The sequence below is a fragment of the Somniosus microcephalus genome, chromosome 11 (genome assembly GCF_052327205.1).
Source record: "Somniosus microcephalus isolate GS21.2 chromosome 11, FLI_Smic_1.0, whole genome shotgun sequence".
Taxonomy (NCBI): Eukaryota; Metazoa; Chordata; class Chondrichthyes; order Squaliformes; family Somniosidae; genus Somniosus; species Somniosus microcephalus.
Window position 1 is genome coordinate 144,196,948 of NC_140997.1, and position 21,685 is coordinate 144,218,632.

The 21,685-nt window shown below is 47.1% G+C and overlaps 1 protein-coding gene across 1 annotated transcript; it reads left to right on the top strand.

Moving 5' to 3' along the window:
- The first annotated feature begins 1,457 nt into the window (after positions 1–1,457).
- Positions 1,458–16,434, top strand: LOC147110929 (caveolin-2-like). Its single transcript, XM_086001343.1, has 3 exons — positions 1,458–1,776; positions 6,217–6,404; positions 15,561–16,434. The coding sequence occupies exons 1-3, from the start codon at positions 1,633–1,635 to the stop codon at positions 15,709–15,711; spliced, it is 483 nt and encodes a 160-aa protein (XP_085857469.1). The 5' UTR covers positions 1,458–1,632; the 3' UTR covers positions 15,712–16,434.
- Positions 16,435–21,685: the final 5,251 nt, after the last annotated feature.

The window sequence follows — 21,685 nt, forward strand, 5'->3', positions numbered from 1 at the left end:
CCTTGCTCTCTGTGCAGAAATCCAAACCAGTCCAGTCATTGCAGCGAAATGGGTAGCTTTTATGGGTGAGTGGATGTGCCCTTTAATTAGCGCTCCCCGAATCCCACAGGGCCTCTGTTGAGTTCCATTTCACAGTTCTTAGTAGCGCCACGCCAACATCGGCCGGGCGCCACTGAATTTCCGGTTTGGGGCGCACAAACGGCGTTGCACGACGGAATGACGTCATAAGATGCGCGCGCAGCTGACCGGGCGCTAACACTTTGCGCCGGCGCTAAAGCCCAGCTGAATTTCGGCGTAGGCGCAGATCCGGCGGTGCCCGGGCGCTAAGTGGATAGCGCCGGAAATCTGGCGCTAACGTCTGGCGCAAACAGCTGAATTTCTAGGCCAGGGTTCCTTTAAAGACAGGGGCCTAGAAATTCACTGGCCTTAGCGCCGCTTTTGAGGCGCTAGAGGGCCTAGCGGCGAAGTTATGGCCAGTTTTGAAATTGACAGGGGCCCTAAATCGGCGTTAGGCCGGTAGCGCTGCGCCGGCACCGATGACGTCATCGGTGTGCGCAGCGTCCCGGTTGCCATGGTAACCCGCCCGAACTCGGAAATTGAGTTGCGGCCGCCTCGCCCGTGGCAGCCGCAAGCAACGTTCTGGCAGAGGTGCCTTACAGAACGTTGCGCCGGCGCATTAAAGGCCCCGCGGCGGCCGGCCGCTTTCCCGCCGCCCGCCTGGCCGCAGCTCCCTCCCCGGACTTCCCCCCCCCCCCCCCCGGAACAGAAGCAAGCCCGGCACTTGTCCGAGGTGCCGGGCTCATTTTTAAAAAGATTATCGCGGGCCGCGGCCGGGTGCAGGCAGCTCCTCCTTAAGGGAAGGAGGAGGCCTGCACTTCCCGAACCTGCCGCACCGCAGCGGGCGCCGCAGCGCCGGAATAGCGCCGAAATTCAGCGCATAGCGCCAGTTTTCAGGCGCTAACAGTTTTCAGCAGCGCCGGCAGCCGTTTGGGCGCAGAAGTAGTGAATTTTTGGCCCGCCCAGCGCGACTTAGCTCCGGCACTAACTTCCGGCGCTAAAGCCGTCGCTGCGCCAAAACCCAATTTCTAGGCCAGGGTTCCTTTAAAGGTAAGCAGCAACCATTGGGGCAATAAATAGAATTAGTGGGGGGGGGGCTGGTGGGGGGCGGTGGCGGGGAAGAAGAAACTATGGGAAAACTATAAACGTAGGTTTAATGTTCCAGGACAGTTTAATTGTTGGAATCTTTCACTCTGTCATGAAGTGCTCCCACTTTCATTAGCACCTGAAGGAAGAAGTCTATATTTAGTGAGAGAAATCTGTCGCCTATACTTCAAACAATCAGTATTTATTCGGCATTGGACTGAAAACCCAAAAGCTGGCTGCCATTGCAATGTAATCGGGCATTCCTTTCCCTGGTATGTCAGAGGCAGAATGTTCTCTGCTGCTTTGGGAACAGCTGATGCCAGTGACAGGCCGATCACATAGCACAGGCTGTCTGAGGGAGCTATCGGTTTACATGGGCTACGTCTGCAGCATCTGAAACTTCAATCAGAACTCTGGCAGTACCCCTGCCACTGCTGCCGTCTATTCCTCCTGCCTGACAACTGAAGCTCTGTAGTTGGATGTGCAAGCATGCTCACAGACGAACATTTGAACGAAACCAAAATTGACCTTGGCGAGGGGCAAGGGGAACCAGATCAAAATGTTCCAGCGGCCAAGGAGCAGACCCCATCGGTGGAAGACCGGGACCCCAGAGGTGTCAATACCCACTTAAAGGTAAGTGACGCTTGCCCATATCATGGCAACTGTAAGTAAGGTTGCAAACTGGACTGAAGCACGTAGAACAGTGCAGTCAGGGACTTTTTGCAGTAAGCTTGGGCAGATGTAGACCATAAGCTTGCATAAGAAAGCCATACCTGTAAAGCTTGTCAACGAAAAATACAAGGGTTCATTTTCAGAAACTCCGCCCCCTGGTGTGGAGTCTTGCTTGAAGGGAGGGCAGATTGAAAAATTGAGCACAGTGGCCCACACACCTGACCCATGGTGCTCCCTATTCACTAGTCACTAAACTTAATTTCTAACGCTTCCTACATTACAACAGTGACTACACTTCAAAAGTACTTTCATTGGCTGTAAAGTGCTTTCGGACGTCCTGAGGTCGTGAAAGGTGCTACAGAAATGCAAGTCTTTTTTTTCTTCTTTAATGACAGGAGAACCAAGCATGCTGACCTCTGAGCCTGATGCTCTGATTTGTGGCTTGGAGGAAAATGTACCCTATATGCTGCAAATAAATAATCTCTTCATGAAAGAGTGCTCGGCAAACTTTTTTTTGTTGGGGGAGGGGTGGGCGGTGGGGGTGAGGGGCGAAGCTGAGCTGCAGGAGCCATGCATCATCTACATCTTGGTGATGTCATGCAATGATGCACTCGACACAATTTAGGTCATTGTGTTGTGTGTTTGTAAACAAACAATAAAGACCTACTCAATACATTTTTTGTATGTAGATAGATGGCGGCACTTGAAAGCTGTGCACAGATAAATGGGTGAAGTGTTTGCGTTGAGTCTCCAGTTTTTTGTGTGCACTGGGACATGGTCTATCTTGAACTAAAAATGAATTATCTTTTTTATGGTCAAACACTAAAAGTATGAAACAATCGAGGTGAGAGCGACATCGAAAAAGTGCGAATGCTTAACTTTTTCATCTTGGGAGAAGAGCAATATTTCACCCCTCTCTCCAAGATTTATTTAAATGATGCCCATGTTTGGCTGATGCCAGTAGAAAACTGGGCATTGGGAGCAGCGCAATAACCATGGAATTAATACCATGGCAAAGAAAGGTATCCATAAAAATGCATGTCTACCTTGAGTCTGGGGTCACGCGTATACTCGTTACCTCTGGTGGCATTTATAAGTGTGAGAAAGGAATCCAGTACCTTTATCCAGCATGCTTTGGGAAAATAGGTCAAGTTGGATAGTAAAGGCTCATGGGGGTGTTGACAACTTAAAAGTACCAGCGCAACCGCTGGAAAGCTGCAACTACAACAACTTAAAGGGAACAAGGGAGGTTAAGCAGCGAAGGCCTTGGGATCGTACGTATCCCTTGTCCTGGTGGGTGAGATCATCATACTTCCAGACCCAGTATATCGAATGTCCGAGATAAGATAAGAATTAGGACAACAACTCTCTAGCATAGAATGGTACTGCAGATGGCCGCAAGCAGGGTGGGTAATTGTGCAAGGCATGCAGAGAAACCCGATATAAGGAAAGCTGAGCCCCCAGTTGGGCAGAGCTCTCGGGCGATTAATTCCTGCACGAGGTTGATTCCGGAGATGAAGGGGTTGTCTTATGAGGAAAGGTTGAGTAGGTTGGGCCTATACTCATTGGAGCTTAGAAGAATGAGAGGTGATCTTATTGAAACATATAAGATTCTGAAGGGGCTTGACAGGGTAGATGCAGGGAGGATGTTTCCCCTCGTGGGGGAATCTAGAACGAGGGGGCATAATTTCAGAATAAGGGGGCACCCATTTAAATCGGAAATGAGGAGGAATTTCTTCTCTCAGAGGGTCGTAAATCTGTGGAATTCTCTGCCCCAGAGAGCTGTGGAGGCTGGGTCATTGAATATATTCAAGGCGGAGATAGACATGTATTTGAGCTACAGGGGGGTCAAGGGTTATGGGGAGTGGGCGGGAAAGTGGCGTTGAGGCCAAGATCAGATCAGCCATGATCTTATTGAATGGCGGAGCAGGCGCGAGGGGCCGAATGGCCTACATCTGCTCCTATTTCTTATGTTCTTATGATTCGGAACGCCAGGGTCATTGATAGATGATCCTGGGCACAGGTATTGAGGTTGTACTGTTTGTACCTGTGTATGTTAGATTTATGTTTTAGTGTATTGTTTCTAATTGGTAGTAACATTTATGTTTTAGTGGGTTAATAAAATTATATCAAGTCCAGTGGCAGAACTCTTTATTTAATCGATACCAAGTGAGCAAGTAAGATTAAACCACTCCACAATGAGGTGATGGCCCAACACTCTGGAACTCTCTCCCTAAACCCCTCCTGCCCATCTACTTCCATCTCCATCTTGAGAAGCCTCCTCAAAATCTCTCTGTTCAACTGAGGCTTCCGTCACCACTCCTACTTCTTGCACTGCTGAATAGTGCCCGTTTCTCTCCTGTGAACTTACTTCAGTAAAGGCATTTCAGTAAAGTGCAACTACAGTAGTGGGTATGGTGGTGCAGTGGTTAGTTACTGGGCCAGTAATCCAGAGAACCTGGACTAATAATCCAGAGAGTGTTTGTGAAATTGACTTCAGTTTAAAGAAAATCTGGAATTAAAAAGCTGGTATCAGTAAAAGTGACCATTGAAAGCTGCTGTAAATACCCCACTTGTTCACTAATACTTGGTCTAGACTACATGTGACACCAGTCCACACCAATGTGGTTGACTCTTAACCATCCTCTGAAGTGGCCGAGCAAGCCACTCAATCAGGGCAACTACATGCTGGCCTATAAAGTATAAAAAAATATCTAAAACCTCCTCCAGCCTTACAGCCCTCTGAGATCTTTGCATTCACAAATTCCTTCACCCTACCATTGGCAGCCATGCATTTAGAATTCCCTCACTAAGCCTCTTCTCCTTTAAGATGCTTAAAATCTACCTCTTTGACCAAGCTTTTGGTCATCTAGCCTAATATTGCCTTTGTGGCTCAGCGTCAAATCTTTTGTCTGATAACGCAATTGTGAAGCGCCTGAGGATGTTGTACTGTACTATGTTCACAGCGCTATATAAATGCAAATTGCTGTTGTATTAAAAAAGTGTTTTTTTGTATCATCTGGATGCCCACTAGGAGTGCCCATTTGCCCCTCTGCTGCCCAGGCCAATCCCTGCACCCCCCACTTTCCCTCCCCCATGCAAATGCTTAACAGAAATTATTTTTATCTGGGAGGTAAAAATACCATCAGGGTTGTGACAGGAGTAAACAACCCTGATCATATCGTGTCCCTCGAGCGAGACTGCACCAGCATTTGGACCATAGTTGCAAGCAGGATATTCAGCCAATGCACCTAGAAAAATGAAGAAAGCTGAAGACTTGAGCTAGAAGTTGGCGTTGGTGATATTACAGGACGGATACATAACGGGCTCACTTGACATTTCTCTGCGTGCTATTTTAATACAGGCCGTAAACCATTTATGTTAAATGGGGTAATGCCTCCACTAAAATAGCAGACACAGGAATGTCATCCGACCACGTTAAGTGTTCAACAGCGAATTATAATTTATGCACTGTACATGATACATTCCGCAGTGTGAATAGAAGTCCGCCATGTACATGAATCAATGCTGTATCTCTCAGAATATACTTTATGGTATCGTTGCATTTTCTTGTAATACAGCAACAACTTGCATTCATGTAGCACCTTTACTGTTGAAAAATGACCCAAGGCGCTTCACAGAGGCTTAAGGTGAAAATGGGCACTGAGTCAAAGAAGGAGATATTAAGACGGGTAGCCAAATGCTTGATCAAAGAGGTGGAGAGGGAGGTGATGAGGCAGAAGTGTTTAGAGAGGGAATACCAGAGTGTGGGGCCTTGGTGGCTGAAGGCATGGCCATCAATGGTTGGGCAAAGGGAGGGGCTCTGTGCACAAGAGGCTAGGGGCAGAGGAACGGAGAGGTTGGAGAGGGTGTTGGGATGGAAGAGGTCACAGAATTACGGAGGGGTTAGGTCTTGGAAGGATTTAAACACAAGAATTAAAATGTTAAATTTGAGGTGTTGGGGTACCGGAAGCCAATGTAGGTCAAAGAAGACAGGGGTGATGGGTGAACGGGACTTGGTGCAGGACAGGGTGTGGGCAGCAGAGTTTTGGATGAGCTGCAGTTTAATGAGGGTGCAGGCTGGGAGGCCAGCCAGGAGTGCATTGGAATAGTTGAATCTGGAGGTGATAGAGGCATACACGAGGGCTCTAAATGGTAAATGGGCTGAGGCGGGGTGGAGACGGGCGATGTTACGGAGGTGACAGTAGGCCGTCTTGGTGATGGAGAGGATATGGGGTCAGAAGCTCAGCTCAGGATAGGATGGCAAGGATGCGAACAGTCTGGTTCAGCCTGAGACAATGGGAGGGGGATGGAATCTTATACAAGTGCACAGATGAAAAGTGCATTTCTACCTTGCATTAAATTCACAATGAACCCTGCTTTATTTTTGTTTCTTTAAAGGTAAACTTTGAAGATGTGATTGCGGAGCCTGATTCGGTGCACAGTTTTGACAAAATCTGGATTTGGAGTGACGCGTTGTTTGAAGTGTCTAAATTATGGTGCTATAGGATCATCTCACTTATATTTGCTGTACCTGTGTCTTTAATCTCTGGCATCATTTTTGCTATTTTAAGCTGTCTACATATCTGGTGAGTTAAACTTGAATAAAATTGCATGCTATCAATGTGTTATTTTAGAGTTTCCTACTCAATAGCTCTTCACGGTTGTGAGCATTGAGCACAGATTCAACCCTTAAAAGCCGACAAATCCCCATGACCTGATGGCCTATATCCTAGGTTTCTAAAAGAGATATTGGATGCATTGGTTGTGATCTTCCAAAATTCCCTAGATTCTAGAATGGTCCCAGTGGATTGGAAGCTAGCAAATATAATGCCACTATTCAAGAAAGGAGGGAGAGAGAAAACAGGGAACTACAGGCCAGTTAGCCTGACATCAGTCATTGGGAAAATGCTGGAATCCATTATTAAGGAAGTAGTAACAGGGCACTCAGGAAATCATAGTATGATTAGGCAGAGCCAACTTGGTTTTATGAAAGGGAAATTGTGTTTGACAAATTTATTAGAGTTTTTTAAGGATGTAATGAGCAGGGTAGATAAAGGGGAACCAATGGATGTAGTATATTTGGATTTCCAAAAGGCATTTGATAAAGTGCCACATAAGATGCTGTTACGCAAGATAAGGGCTAATGGGGTTGGGGGTAATAAATAGAGGATTGGTTAACGGACAGAAAACAGAGTAGGGATAAACCGGTCATTTTCAGTTTGGCAGGCTGTAACTAGTGGAGTGCCACAAGGGTGGAGTGCTTGGGCCTCAGCTATTTACAATCTATATTAATGACTTAGATGAAGGGACCGAGTGTAATGTGTCCAAGTTTGCTGATGATACAAAGCTAGGTGGGAAAGTAAGCTGTGAGGAGGACACAAAGAGCCTGCAAAGGAATATAGACCGGTTAAGTGAGTGGGCAATAAGGTGGCAGATGGAATATAATGTGAGGAGATGTGAGATTATTCACTTTGGTAGGAAGAATAGAAAAACAGAATATTTTTTAAATGGTGAGAAACTATTAAATGTTGGTGTTCAGTGAGATTTAGGTGTCCTCGTGCAGGAAACACAGAGTTAGCACGCAGGTACAGCAAGCAATTAGGAAGGCAAATGGCATGTTGGCCTTTTTTGCAAGGGGGTTGGATTACAAGAGTAAGGAAGCCTTGCTACAATTGTACATGGCTTTGGTGAGACTACACCTGGAGTACTGTGCTCAGTTTGGTCTCCTTATCTAAGGAAGGATATACTTGCCTTAGAGGCGGTGCAACGAAGGTTCACTAGATTGATCCCTGGGATGAGAGAGTTGTCCTATGAGGAGAGATTGAGTAGATTGGGCCTATACTCTCTGGAGTTTAGAAGAATGAGAGGTGATCTCATTGAAACATATAAGATTGCGAGGGGGATTGACAGGATAAATGCTGAGAGACTGTGTCCTCTGGCTGGATAGTCTAGAACTAGGGGGCATAGTCTCAGGATAAGGGATCGGCCTTTCAAGACTAAGATGAGGAAGAATTTCTTCACTTAGAGGGTTGTAAATCTTTGGAATTCTCTACTCCAAAGAGCTGTGGCTCTGAATCGTTGAGTATATTCAAGGCTGAAATAGATAGATTTTTGGACTCTAGGGGAATCAAGGGATATGGAGTTGAGGATGAAGATCAACATTACAACAACAACTTGCATTTAATTAGCACCTTTAATGCAGTAAACCATCCCAAGGCTCTTCACAGGAGTGTCAGACATGCAGACCCCGTTTCAATGGGCATCCATACACGTATACGTACAGCAAAAGCTCACTGCATGGCAAAGCAGCATGGGAATCCTGCCTGTTTTCCCGCTGCCCCCCCACAACACCCACAACTCCCCTACCTTAGCACCGCCAAGGACATTTGTAACATCCAACTACTACTCCAGCTGAGGTCAATTAGCTCAGCACAGAGCAGTGATTAAACCTAAGACCTTCTGGATCATATAGCTTTGTGCCACACTGGGCGGTGCCTTTAGCCATTGGTTCATTGGGAGTGCCATCATGATGCTTGACAGATAGGGAGAGATTATGCAAATGAAGTGTCTCTGGTCCATTCTCAGGAAATTCTCCTAATTAGAAAGCCCTCACACAGCATCCTATTGCCTCAGTAAATAAAAGCACCCCTCGGTGGGGTGCTGAGATATGCAGACCAGGAAAGTCCTAAGCCCATCCCTACTGTGTGCCGAGTTAGCTGATCTCGAAGTTGGGAGGGGGTAATTGTAATTAGAGAGGGGGGGGAGAAAAACATCAGTCAGGGTTTCCACTCTTGGGCTGGGATTTCGAAGCAAATGCCTGGCCCTAATCATTATCCATTGGCCTCTGGTGGAAAAGCACACATATGTGGACACTGTGAGGACAGAAAGAAAGAACTTGCATTTATATTGCACCTTTCACTTCCGAAATGCTTCACAGCCAATTAAATACTTTTGAAGTGTAGTCACTGTTGTAATGTGGGGAAATGCAACAGCCCATTTGCACACAGCAAAGTTCCCACAAAAAGCAGCGTGATAATGACCGGATCATCTGTTTTCAGTGATGTTGGTTGGGGGATAAATATTGGCCAGGACACCAGGAGCTCTTCTTCAAAATAGTGCCATAGAATCTTTTACGTCCACCTGCAAGGGAAGATAGGGCCACAGTTTAACATCTTATCTGAAAGACGGCACCTCTGACAGAGCTGCACTCCCTCAGTACTGCACTGGAGTGTCAGCCTGGATTATGCGCTCAGGTCCCTGGCTCAGAGGCGTGAGTGCTACTGCTGAGCCATGGCTGTCATCTTGGATTGAGGACAGGATTGAGCTGGTCTGCAGTGGTGCCCCATTGCCTGCCAGCAAGGATAGTCACTTGGGAGATACTAGAGAGTTGCTGTTGCCTGTGGAACTGCACAAGTCACTACTTTCAGACAATGAGGAGAGAAGTGGAGAGAGCTACACCCTCTCAGTCAGGATTATTGAGTTCCCCATGTATTGATATCATCATCAGATAGTAAAGCACTGCTGGTGATGTCACCAAAGCAGTTGATTGTAGCTGGAGAATAATTCAGTTTGAAATATTTTGCTGTATAGATGAAATGTCAATTACTGTAGTTCTATTGGAGGAGCATCTGCAGGTTAAAGGCATGTTGATTGGAGCTTGGCCTTTCCTTTGAAAATAACATATATAGACCAGACTGTGCCTTTGATTACAGGCCTGAGCTCACTGGTGCTGAGGGCTGGCTGAAAGCTTCTCCTTGTTCATCTTTGCCCTTGTAACTGATGATAAATGATATGCATTTGTAGATTATTTAAGTCTGAAAAGTTGAAAGTAATTAAGGATACATATCTCTTCTGTTGGCCATGCAACAATATGTGATGTTTAGACAATGCGAGTCTATTCAGACAGTTACAACGTGTAGTTATATTATATTGCATTTCTAGCCTATATTTTTGCAAATTTTGATTCCTGTTGCATTATGATATTTGATCGATGATAGTATAAAATTTATCTGACTTGGGCCAATGTAAGTCAATTCAATGAACCAAGGAAAGTCGGTTCTTTATTCATCAGGAGAGGTATTTGGATTTCATTTTCATCACCAATTTTATATTTAGATGCCTTTCTCATTTCTCTCTGTTGCCGTTCATTACTGTGTTTGGTCTCCGAGCCAGCAGTCCGAGAGAGCCTGGGACACACACACTGCCAATGGTGCCTCTTTCATCACCATCAATGCATCAAGGGGTATGGGGAGAGAGCGGGAATATGGTATTGAGATAGAGGATCAGCCATGATCATATTGAATGGTGGAGCAGGCTCGAAGGGCCGAATGGCCTACTCCTGCTCCTGTTTTTCTATGTTTACTGAACAACATGAAGTTCACTTCTGTGGGGTGGGATTGATCCCTAAAAGGTTTTTCTTCTACTTTAAGACTGTTGTAAAAAATGAAAGCACTTCTTCAGTGAAGACAGCTGAGTTTGAATGCTACTTTAGGCTGAAACTGAGGGCTCGTGCTCCTTTGATTAGGGAAGTCCTGTGCCCACTTCAACCCAACAGCTACTCAGATCTCATCAGAAGTGAAATTGTATCTCTGAGTCAAAGGTAACTGGTGTATATTCTATTGCAAGTATCTTTATAAAAAGCCACGGGTGTGTTTTCATTGGCCACTCCTATGGACTGGAATTAGCCTCAGCATTTCAACATGCCTCCTTCAGATCTCACATCTCTCTGGGTTTGGAATCCTGTGCTCCAATCCTAATCAACAGTGACCACTAAACACCTCAATCCCATTGACTTAATCATTGGTTAACACAGTTATGAAAAATGCAAACAAAGCACTGGGGTTCATTTCGAGAGGAATAGATGTTATGTTACGCTTGGTTAGACCACACTTAGAGTACTGTGTACAGTTCTCCATATTACGAAAAGGATACAAAGACACTGGAGAAGGTGCACAAAGGATTTCCAAAGAAGATACCAGAACTGAGAGGTTATAACTATCAGGAAAGACTGAACAGGCTGGGGCTTATTTCTCTAGAAAATAGAAGACTGAAGGGTGACCTTAGAGAGGTCTTTAAAATTTGAAGGGGTTTGATAGGGTAGACGTAGAAAAGATGTTTCCACTTGTGAGGGACCCAAAACTAGGGGTCATAAATCTAAGATAGTCACTAATAAATCCAATAAGGAATTCAGGAGAAACTTCTTTACCCAGAGAATGGTTAGAATGTGGAACTTGCTACCACATGGAGTGGTTGAGGCGAATAGCATTGATGCATTTAAAGATAAACTAGATAAGTACATGAGGGAGAAAGGAATAGAAGTGTATAGGTGTGGAGCATAATCACTGGCATAGACCAGTTGGGCCAAATGGCTTGTTTCTGTGCTGTGAATTCTGTGTAATTCTATGTAATTGCTACAGGACTACACATAGAGTTTTGAATGCCATATTTGGAACCCGTTTGTGTATGTCATATGCTATGATGCCTTCATTCAAAATGGTGCAGTCAGTTCTAGATATGATCACTCTCTGTGTTCTAGATATGATCACTCTCTGTGTTCTAGATATGATCACTCTCTGTGTTCTAGATATGATCACTCTCTGTGTTCTAGATATGATCACTCTCTGTGTTCTAGATATGATCGCTCTCTGTGTTCTAGATATGATCACTCTCTGTGTTCTAGATATGATCGCTCTCTGTGATTTCAACCTCCATCTCAACTCATCATGTCCTCTCTCCACAGAGTTCACTGCCATCCTATCCTCCCTTAATCTCTTCCACTATCTAAATTCCCCTATCCATATTCACGGCCACCCCCTCGATCTTGCCATTTCATGTGACCTGTCAATTCCTACTGTGTCCCTCACAGATGAGGCCATCTCTGATCACTTCCTTGTATCCCTCTCCTCTCGCATCTTCCTTCCAACTCCCAACCCCACTTCCATCTGCGTCCGCCCCTGGAAAAACCTCTCTGCCACGTCACTTACAACAGCAGTTTCAAATTCCCAACTGTCTAGCCTTTGGCCCTCCATTTACCACAACATTTCTGCAGCTACCGATCTGCTCAATCACACCCTCACCTCCACCTTTGATGCCCTAGTCCCCATTAAAACCATTACTCTCTCTCACCCTGGCTGTTCCCCCTGGTACGGCCCCCATCTCTGCGCCCTTAAGTCCAAGGGACCCAGATTTGAATGTTTATGGCTGACAACTGGTTTAGTCATTCATCGCCAGATCTGGCTGGACCGCATAAAGCAGCATCGGGTCCTGCTCTCCACTGCCAAAACTGCTCACTATTCCAGAATCATCCTGGAATGCAAAGATAACCCCCGGCTTCTCTTCTCCACTACAAACCATCTTCTTAAACCCCTCCAAATCAAATCAAATCAAATCAACTTTTATTGTCATTGTTAGTGCACAAGTGCAGTACAACGAAATGTAGGCTTGCGGCTCCCGAGAGTGTACATTTGGATTAAGACATTTAAACATTCAACATATATTTGGCTTGTAGTATATTAACATAAATATGACCATAATAAAGTGCATTGGCAGATGTGCAGGCTTTAGAGTTTATTTGTGGAGTTCAGTAGGATGACAGCCCTGGGAAAGAAACTGTTCCTAAATCTGGTCGTACGGGTGCGAATGCATCTGTAGCGTCTCCCAGATGGTAGGAGGGCGAACAGACTGTGGCTGGAGTGGGTAGAGTCTTTGATGATGGACCGTGACCTCCGTAAACAGCGTTTCTGGTATATGTGCCCCCTGCCCCCTCCACCCTCCACCCTCACCTCCAACAACAAGTGCGGGGAGCTCATGGCCTTCTTTGTCTTAAAGATTGAGACCATCCATTCAGCTGCCTCTCCCAACTTTCTCCAGTTTCTCTCCTATCTCTCCTCATGCCCTCTCTGGGCTCAACTTGTCCAAGAGACCCACCTCTAGCTCCCTTGACCCTATTCTCACCAAACTGCTGATCATCCAACTTCCCTTCCTGGCCCCCATGTTAGCTGATATTGTTAACGGTTCCCTCTCCTCAGATACTGTCCCTCTCTCCTTTAAACCTGCCATCAAAACTCCCTCCTCAAAACCCCTCTGCTTTGCAAACTACCGCCCCATCTCCAACTTCCCTTTCTTCTTCAGAGTCCTTGAATGTGCTGTTGCCTCCCAGATTCGTGCCCATATTTCCCACAACTCCATGTTTGAAGCCCTCCAATCAGGTTTTCACCCTTTCCACAGCACTTATTAAAGTTGCAAATGACATCCAATGTGACTGTGACCATGGTAAATGATCCCTCTTCATCCTTCTTGACCTGTCTGCAGCCTTTGGCACAGTTGACAACACCATCCTCCCCCAATACCTCTCCTTCATCGCCCAGCTGGGTGAGACTGCCCTCACCGTGTTCCATTTCTGTCTATCTAGTTGTAGCTAGCAAATCAACTACAATGGCTTCTTTTCCCATTCCCACACCGTTACCTCTGGAGTCCCCCAAGGATTTATCCTTGGCCCCCTCCTATTTCTCAACTATATGCTGTCCCTCGGCGACATCATCCGAAAACATGTGTATGCTGTGATACCCAGCTCTACCTCACCAGCACCTCTCTCGACCCTGCCACTGCCTCTCATTTGTTATGTTGCTTGTCTGACATCCAGTACTGGATGACCACAATTTCCTCCAAGAAAATATTGGGAAGACCAAAGCCGTTGTCTTTGGCCCCTGCCACAAACTCCCTGGCCAACGACTCCATCCCTCCCACTGGCCACTGTCTGAGGATGAACCAGACTGCTTTCAAACTTGCCATCCTATGTAACTGGTAAAATAGATAAGGGAGAACCAGTGGATGTGGTGTATTTGGACTTTCAAAAGGTTTTCGATAAGGTCCCACATAAGAGATTAGCATGTAAAGTTAAGGCACATGGGATTGGGGGCAAGTTATTGACTTGGATAGAGAACTGGTTGGCAGACAGAAAGCAAAGATTTGGAATAAATGGGTCTTTTTCCGAGTGGCAGGCAGTGACTAGTGGGGTACCGCAGGGATCGGTCCTTGGATCCCAGCTATTCACAATATATATTAATGATTTAGACGAGGGAACTGGATGTAATATCTCCAAGTTTGCAGACGACACAAAGCTGGGTGGGCGTGTGTGCCGTGAGGAGGATGCCGAGAAACTCCAGTATGATTTGGACAGGTTGGGTGATTGGGCAGAAGCATGGCAGATGCAATATAACGTGGATAAATGCGAGGTTATCCACTTTGGTGTCAAAAACAGGAAGGCAGATTATTATCTGAATGGCAATAGATTGGGAGAAGGGGAAGTGCAATGAGTCCTGGGTGTCCTTCTGCACCAGTCGGTGAAGGTAAGCATGCAGGTGCAGCAGGTGGTTAAGAAGGCAAATGGTATGTTGGCCTTCGTAGCGAGGGGGTTTGAGTACAGGAACAAGGATGTCTTGCTGCAGTTGTACAGGGCCTTGGTGAGACCACATTTTGAGTATTGTGTGCAGTTTTGGTCGCCTTATCTGAGGAAGGATGTTCTTGCCATGGAAGGCGTGCAGCGAAGATTCACCAGGCTGATACCTGGGATGGCAGGAATGACGTATGAGGAGAGATTGGGTCGATTGGTCTTATACTCGTTACAGTTTAGAAGAATGAGAGGGGATCTCATTGAAACTTATAAAATTCTGACAGGACTGAACAGACTAGATGCAGGAAGGATGTTCCCGATGGTTGGGGAGTCCAGAACCAGGGGTCACAGTCTAAGGAGAAGGGGTAAGCCATTTAGGACAGAGATGAGGAGGAATTTCTTCACCCAGAGAGTGGTGAACCTGTGGAATTCGCTACCACAGAAGGCAGTAGAGGCCAATTCATTAAATATATTCAAGAAGGAGTTGGATATATTTCTTAAGGCTAAAGGGATCAAGGGATATGGGGAGAAAGCAGGGACAGGGTACTGAATTTGGATGATCAGCCATGATCTCATTGAATGGCGGAGCAGGCTCGAGGGGCCGAATGGCCTACTCCTGCTCCTATCTTCTATGTTTCTATGACCCCGAGATGAGCTTCTGACCCAATATCCGCTCCATCATCAAGACGTCCTCCATAACATCGCCCATCTCTGCTCCCGCCTCAGCTCATCTGCTGCTTAAACCCTCAGCCATGCCTTTGTTAGCTCTGGACTTGACTATTCCAATGCTCTCCAGGCAGCCTCCCATCTTCCACCCTTCATAAACTTGAGCTCTTCCAGAACTCTGCTGCCTATATCCTAAGTCCCGTTCACCCATCACATTTGTGCTCGCTGACCTACATTTGCAACCCTGTCCAGCAATGCCTAGATTTTAAAATTCTTATCCTTGTTTTCAAACCCCTCCATGACCCCTCCAGTCCTACAACTCCCGCGATCTCTGTGCTCCTCCAATTCTGGCCTCCCATTTTAAATCGCTCCACCATTGGCGACCATGCCTTCAGCTGCCTTGGCCCTAAACTCTGGAATTCCCTCCCTAAACCTCTCTACCTCTCTCTCCTCCTTTAAGACGTTCCTTAAAACCTATCTCTTTGACCAAGCTTTTGGTCACCTGTCCTAATATCTATTTACGTCTCTCAGTGTCAAATGTTTGATAACGCTGTTGTGAAGTGGCTTGGGATGTTTGAGGCACTATATAAATGTAAGTTATTGTTGGTGTTGTTGCATAATAACACAAATCTGTGTGAAACCATGATATTCCAATATTGTTTCCATTTTGTTGCCCCTTATCCAGGTGTGTCATGCCCTGTGTCAAGAACTTTTTGATGAACATGCCTTCTATTCAGACGATCTGGGGAAGTATTGTGGATGTGGTCATTTCCCCTTGCTGTGAGAGTATGGGGAGATGTTTCAGTGGTATCAACCTGCACATTGCACGAGATTAAAATTCCTCCCCATCGCGAGTGGCCGAATCTAATTGACTTAACACACTGGATTCTGCATCAGCATTCTGACCTCGGTGCTTCACTGTGCAGAACTCATACAAAGCTGTAAATTCAAAGCCATCGCCTCTTTCAACAGGTGTACAATGCACACGCTGTGTCGGCCATTTTAGAGTGCTCAGTTTCCATGGCAACTTTTGATTCTTTTGTATTAAATAACTTCTGCAAATGTGTTATTGCAGGCAAAGCTGAAAAATCAAGTAAAAATGAAGCAATGTATACAACTAATATAGTAAGCCATTGTACATTCTGAAATAAACTGCAAGTATGCTTGTAAGTTGTGATTTTTATTTTGGAAACGCTGTAGCAGCTCTCAACCCAGCTCTGTCAGAGTTCTTTTAATACTCGCTGCTGTTTTGGCTTATGTAACTATCTATAACTTTTTAAAGTTACTAAGGCTTCTCAAGGAGTAAACTCAAACCCATTGGTTGCTTTAAATACTGTAACTCTATCCCAGCTGCTGGGCGCCTGGCTGTTTATGGAAGCAGCTAGCAGTTTTTTTTTATGATCCCTTTCAACTCTGTACTACTCTCCTGGTAAAGGTGGCCATGTTGCATTTTTCATCCAACACTGGCATGATGGGCCAAATGGCCTCCTTCTGTGCTGTAAGATTCAACGATTCTATTGTTTTTAATAAACGGTGGCTGTTGCTCACATTACCCTGAAGCACATTAGGTTTTTTTCTCATTGAAACTTCCAATTGTTGATTTACAAGATTAATCGATGCAAAGTGAATCTGTGTGTTTTTTCTTTACTTCCTCCAATTAAAAGAATAAATATATTTTGTTTGATGTATAAGCATAAAATAATGTACATCGATATATAAAATTCCTGAGACTTCCTGTTTGTAATGCCTATCTCCTGTTGTCATGAATTAACAATGCTTATGTGGCATTGGTAACACCTCGGGTTATAGTGTAATTTGTAAAAGTGATGTCTGCTTCTATCACCTTCAATAGGTGATGCCTGCTATTCAGCCCTCCCACCACCATTGGCACTGTGGCACAAGCCATCCCGGTGTCCCTGCCATTTTGACGTGTAACAATAAGAGCAGCTAAATAACATGCCATTTGCTTGGATGAACTGTAAGCAAGACCTCAGGAGATTTATTACACTACGTGTATAGGGGCTGATTCTCCTGGCCTCCCCAGCAATGGCCCTGGACAGGGGCAGTGCAGCCAAAGTGCATTCCACTTATCCAGGCCCAGGTATGCCTATGTTGCCGGCCACAAGCCATTAGCATTGCCCTGGAACATCCCTGGCGCAGGACTGCCCCCCCGCTGTAAGGTTCGCAAAAATTCCCACATTCCCCCAAGGTTATTAATAAAAAGGGACCCTGTATGGACAATTTTTAAAAGAGATACCCAAAAAAAAGATGGTGTCCGCACCTCATGACCAAAAGCCTGTAAGATTTTAAAAGCTTGGACTCTGTAGCACAAACAGGCAGCCTTGGGAAATCGAAACTTAAAATGCATTGCTGTGAAAAGGACTTTGTGTTTGAAAAGCCAGACAGCTAGGCAAACACTGAATATGCATTGCGTCAGATCAAAACAGATCAAGCCCAGTTAGGCCTAAACATGAGGCCATTAGTTTGTCCGCATAAATAATCGGAAACAGCTCAAGGGAGCCACCGAGGCTGGACAGGCTGATTAAAATGCATTAATGACAATACAACCCGGACACCGGGGCCATCAGGTGCGATAAACAGTCATCTAAAGCCAGTTAACTTAGATTGGTATAATTATATTAAATGAGCCCGCCCAAATTGGACAATAGACTGACCTGATTTGGCGCGCAGATAAGGGCCTTCGGAAGGAGTATAATTGTAGGCCCATCGGTAACCAACTCTCTCTTGCTCTTCTCCCTGCGCTCGCTACCTGGCCACCGCCCGTGTCTTCCCCAAATCCATCAGGGACGCCCGGTATCGCACCAGGCAAACACGGGCAGACCAGGCCAGACAAGACGAGACAAGACGAGATGAGATGAGATGAGACGAGACGAATTGGAAGAAGATTGAAGAATGCTTCGAATAATCGGGCCTTCAATCCAGCTAGCCTGCGACTATCTTCATGCAAAATTCACCTGCTGCCTCCTGAAGAAGAAGAGCCATCATCCCTGCGAGGTAAAGTACCCAAGAAAAGACTTTAATCTCGGGGTACTTTTACCTGGATGATGCCCTTGCAGCGCCCTGAAATCACGTGATGACGGCAGGCCCCAGAGAGCACAAAGAGTGAACCCCAAACCTCACAACCATTTTAACTCAGCAGATTTTGACTCGGTGAGCGTGAATTCCTGGCCCCTCTTAGCTTAATCTAGTTAGGTATAGGGGTGAGATAAGGTTAAGTGGATTGTTAATGTAGTTGTTTTCCCTCGATGTGCCGTGTGTTCCCCATTCCCATTTAAGTGTATTCTTTTGATAAGTCTGTGACTATATAGTGATTTCTCAGTATTTGTAATTTTTATCATCGTTTTAATAAAGTTCACGGTTTTCTTGTACCAAACCAATTGTCTACTCGTTTTTCCTGTATCGCCGCCTGCACCTAAGTCCGGTGTCGAGAACCCAGGGGTGTGGGAGCGATTCGAACCGCTCACAGGCAGTCAGGGGCATAACTGACTGGCCACACGCCACCCCCTACAGGAAATGGTGACCGCGGCAGGACACCGGCAACAGGGGTGCGATACAGTAGACAATGGTTCGGATGAGCAAACCATGATGGAGGAAAGGATTTCTGATTATGTGTTTAGCAAGGTGACTATCACAAAGAAGTGGATCACCACTCTGCTAAGGTCTAGGCATCCGGTAGATGCAGCAGCTAAGTGGACAGAGGGAAAGGAACACAAGAAATCCTTAGAGAAGGCTGTCTGGCTGATGTGTTTCAAAAAGCAGGTCCAGCTTTTGGACAGGATTGTTGCAGCACAGGCAGCCAAGTTAAAGGAGTCAGCCCTGGAGATCCAGGATAAGGCTCTAGCAGGGGAGAAGTTGTTGGTAGCATTGCAGGTGCTGAATCAGGAGAGAGTGTATTTAATGGGAGAACACAAGGCCCAGTTGGAATACCTACAGTGCCAAGTCACCGAAGCCAAGGGAAATGAGTTACGGTTGCAGGAAAAGAACACCCGCTTGGCATGGCAAGTTAGGGAACAAGAAGAGAATGTACAGGAGGTAAAAGCAGCTTACAAGCTAGCGAGCGAATGGGGGTTTGAGGAGGCAGACCACGGCCCCTGCAAAGAGCGGATAGAAAATCTGAGCCTGGCCCTCAGGAAGGCAAAAGGCATGGTGTGCCTCATAAGCCCAAAGGCAGGTCAGGCGGATTTTATGGGGAACGACGGGAGGACAGTTCCAACATGACTGGTAGTGCACAGGGACGACCCAGTTGAGGGACAGGAGGTCTCACGATCACCACCCGTAGCGCCAAGTTTCAGTGAGGTCTGGCAGCAAGGTGGGGTGGAGCCAGAGGTGGGAGCGGAGGTGGAGCAACCCCTGCCAGAGAGGTCGGAGCCGGGACCGATGTGCCCAGCACGGCATCGGAGGTTCAGCCCACCCGTCAATGGCGACGATGAGGGACCCCTCCAAAACCAATTCGTATTACACTATAGCACTCAACAGCTTAGGGCTATGGTGAACCATATCCCAAAGCTCTCCGAAAAGGGAGTCCCCTCGATCCACTTCAGGGAAATAGAGCAGGCAGCCAGCGTTAACGACTGCGATGGCGCTGAGCAGGCCAAGATGATGCTATTTTCCCTGGAGAGTTAGTCTCCTCCAATCCCTCTCTGACGAGTGTAAGAGGGGGCAGAGCGGGTATGAGGCGCTCAGGGATGAAGTTCTGGAGGCCATGGGGATGAATGAGGGAAGTCATTTCTCCCGTGTGGAGAAGACGGTCCAGCTCGCAGGGGAAACCCCGCAGGCTTTCGCGGACCGGCTATGGCCGGTGTAGCGGAGGGCCTGTCCGGGGACGCCGAACAGGGTGTTCCTGAACGGGGATCCCCTGGCCCATTGGCTCCGTTGCCTGGTGGCGAACAGCTTGCCACAGGTCCGGGCCAAGGCAGAAGCCTGGTTCGACCCCAAGAGTCCCCAGACCACCGAACTTACGGTGATCAGACAGTTGACTCTGGCCTATAAAAACGGTAGGGGAGCCGGTGCACACCCACCTAAGGGGAAGGTGCATGAGGTAAAACCCGGACCGGGTAGGAAAGAGTGGCACCAGGAAGGGAATAACCCCCCCAACACAAAGACGAATTGTTACGGGTGTGGGAAGGATGGTTACTGGCGGAAGGAGTGCAAAAACCCTTGGAAAGATAACAAGGGAAAGAATTCCACAGCCCCAGCCCAAAAGGCGGAGGCAGGAATCCCTCCCGCAGTGGTCGAGTCACTTTTGGACACCATGAGGTCCTTATTGACTGGCCAGGGGTGAGTAGCAGCTGCTACCGGTGCTCTGACCCCGTCAGCCCCATCCAACCCACAGCCCTGACTAGAGCCTGCGCAGCCTGTTTACCTGTGTTCTCTCTGGTACGATGAATGGAAAAGACCCCTCTTGGAGATGGAGATAGAAAAGGCGATGGGGACCTATCTGTTGGACACGGGGGCATCATGCACCGTGGTCTACTCAGCTAACCCCACCACCTCGCCTCTATCTAACGGGGTCCCATACAATCTGTTGGGGTTCACAGGCAAAGAACAGGCCGGCTTGTTTTCCATCCCGCTCGCCAATCATTTAGGACCGCTCTGCTCTAAGTGGACCTGTGTCCTGATGAAGTGGGGAGTGGAGGGTGGAAGAGGGGTCCTGGGAGCCGACTTTATTGTAGGCCACGGGATCCTAGTAGATTTGAGAAATCATTGCCTATGTGGGGCAGGTAAAGGAAAGGACGGTGAGGTAGTAGTGATCCCAGGAAAGGAAGGGATGGGGACCCTATGCAGCATGAAGCCCAAAGAGGGTTAGAACCTCTAGCTTATGGTCAGTAACACCCCACAGGAGTTCCAGGCATTTGTGCAGGCCCACCTAGCCACATTTGCCACCCACAAACACGACTGCGGGAGGGTCAACGGGTTTGAGGTCAGCATAGACGGGGAACCCATGGCCCGACCACAGAAACAGTATAACTTCCCCAGGGAAGCAGAGCCAAACATGGAAGCAGCCATGTCCTCGTTAGTACAGCAGGGAGTTCTGAGACCGATAGCCACCCACATGTATTCTCCATTGTGGCCAGTTAGAAAGCCGGACAATTCCTGGAGGGCCACGGTGGACTATCGGGTGCTCAATAGTAACATCCCAGCCTGTGCACCCACGGTAGCAGCAGTCGCCAACCTGATAGGAAGTATTCCAGCATCCGCGACCACTTTCACGGTGCTGGATATTTCCAATGGGTTTTGGTCCATCCCTTTAAGGAGGGAGAATCAGTACAAGTTTGCCTTTACGTTTAAAGGGCAACAGTACACGTGGAACTGCTTGCCTCAAGGCTTCCATAACAGCCCCAGCATTTTCCATCAGTGCATGGCAAACAGTTTAAAGGAGTTCAGTTGGTACAATACGTGGATGACCTGCTTCTCTTCACCGGTTCGAGAGAGGAGCATGGCCCACTATTAGCCGAACTGCTGGAGCTGCTCGGGCAAAAGGGTTTTAAGGTAAACCCCAAGAAAGCGCAGATCGGCCAGCAGGAGATGAAATTCCTGGGCCTGACCATTCGCGCTGGAGAAAGGGCCATAGATAAGGCTAGGAGGGAGGTGGTACAAGAACGACCGGTCCCCAACACAGTAACGGGTGTGAGGTCGTTTCTAGGGCTAACCGGATACTGCAGGGACTTTATTGAGGACTATGCAGCCACCGCAGCCCCTCTGTTCCAACTCCTACACAAGGGAGTGGAGTGGCTTTGGGATGAGGGTTGCCAGGCAGCATTTGTCAGGCTCAAGAAGGACTTGCAGACC

What these genes read in the sequence shown, in the direction of transcription:
- LOC147110929 (XM_086001343.1), top strand. Translation starts at nt 1,633, where the DNA reads ATGCTCACAGACGAACATTTGAACGAAACCAAAATTGACCTTGGCGAG. An exon ending in GTGTCAATACCCACTTAAAG is followed by an intron (nt 1,777 to 6,216) that starts GTAAGTGACGCT and finishes GTTTCTTTAAAG; the next exon opens with GTAAACTTTGAAGATGTGAT. An exon ending in TTAAGCTGTCTACATATCTG is followed by an intron (nt 6,405 to 15,560) that starts GTGAGTTAAACT and finishes CCCCTTATCCAG; the next exon opens with GTGTGTCATGCCCTGTGTCA.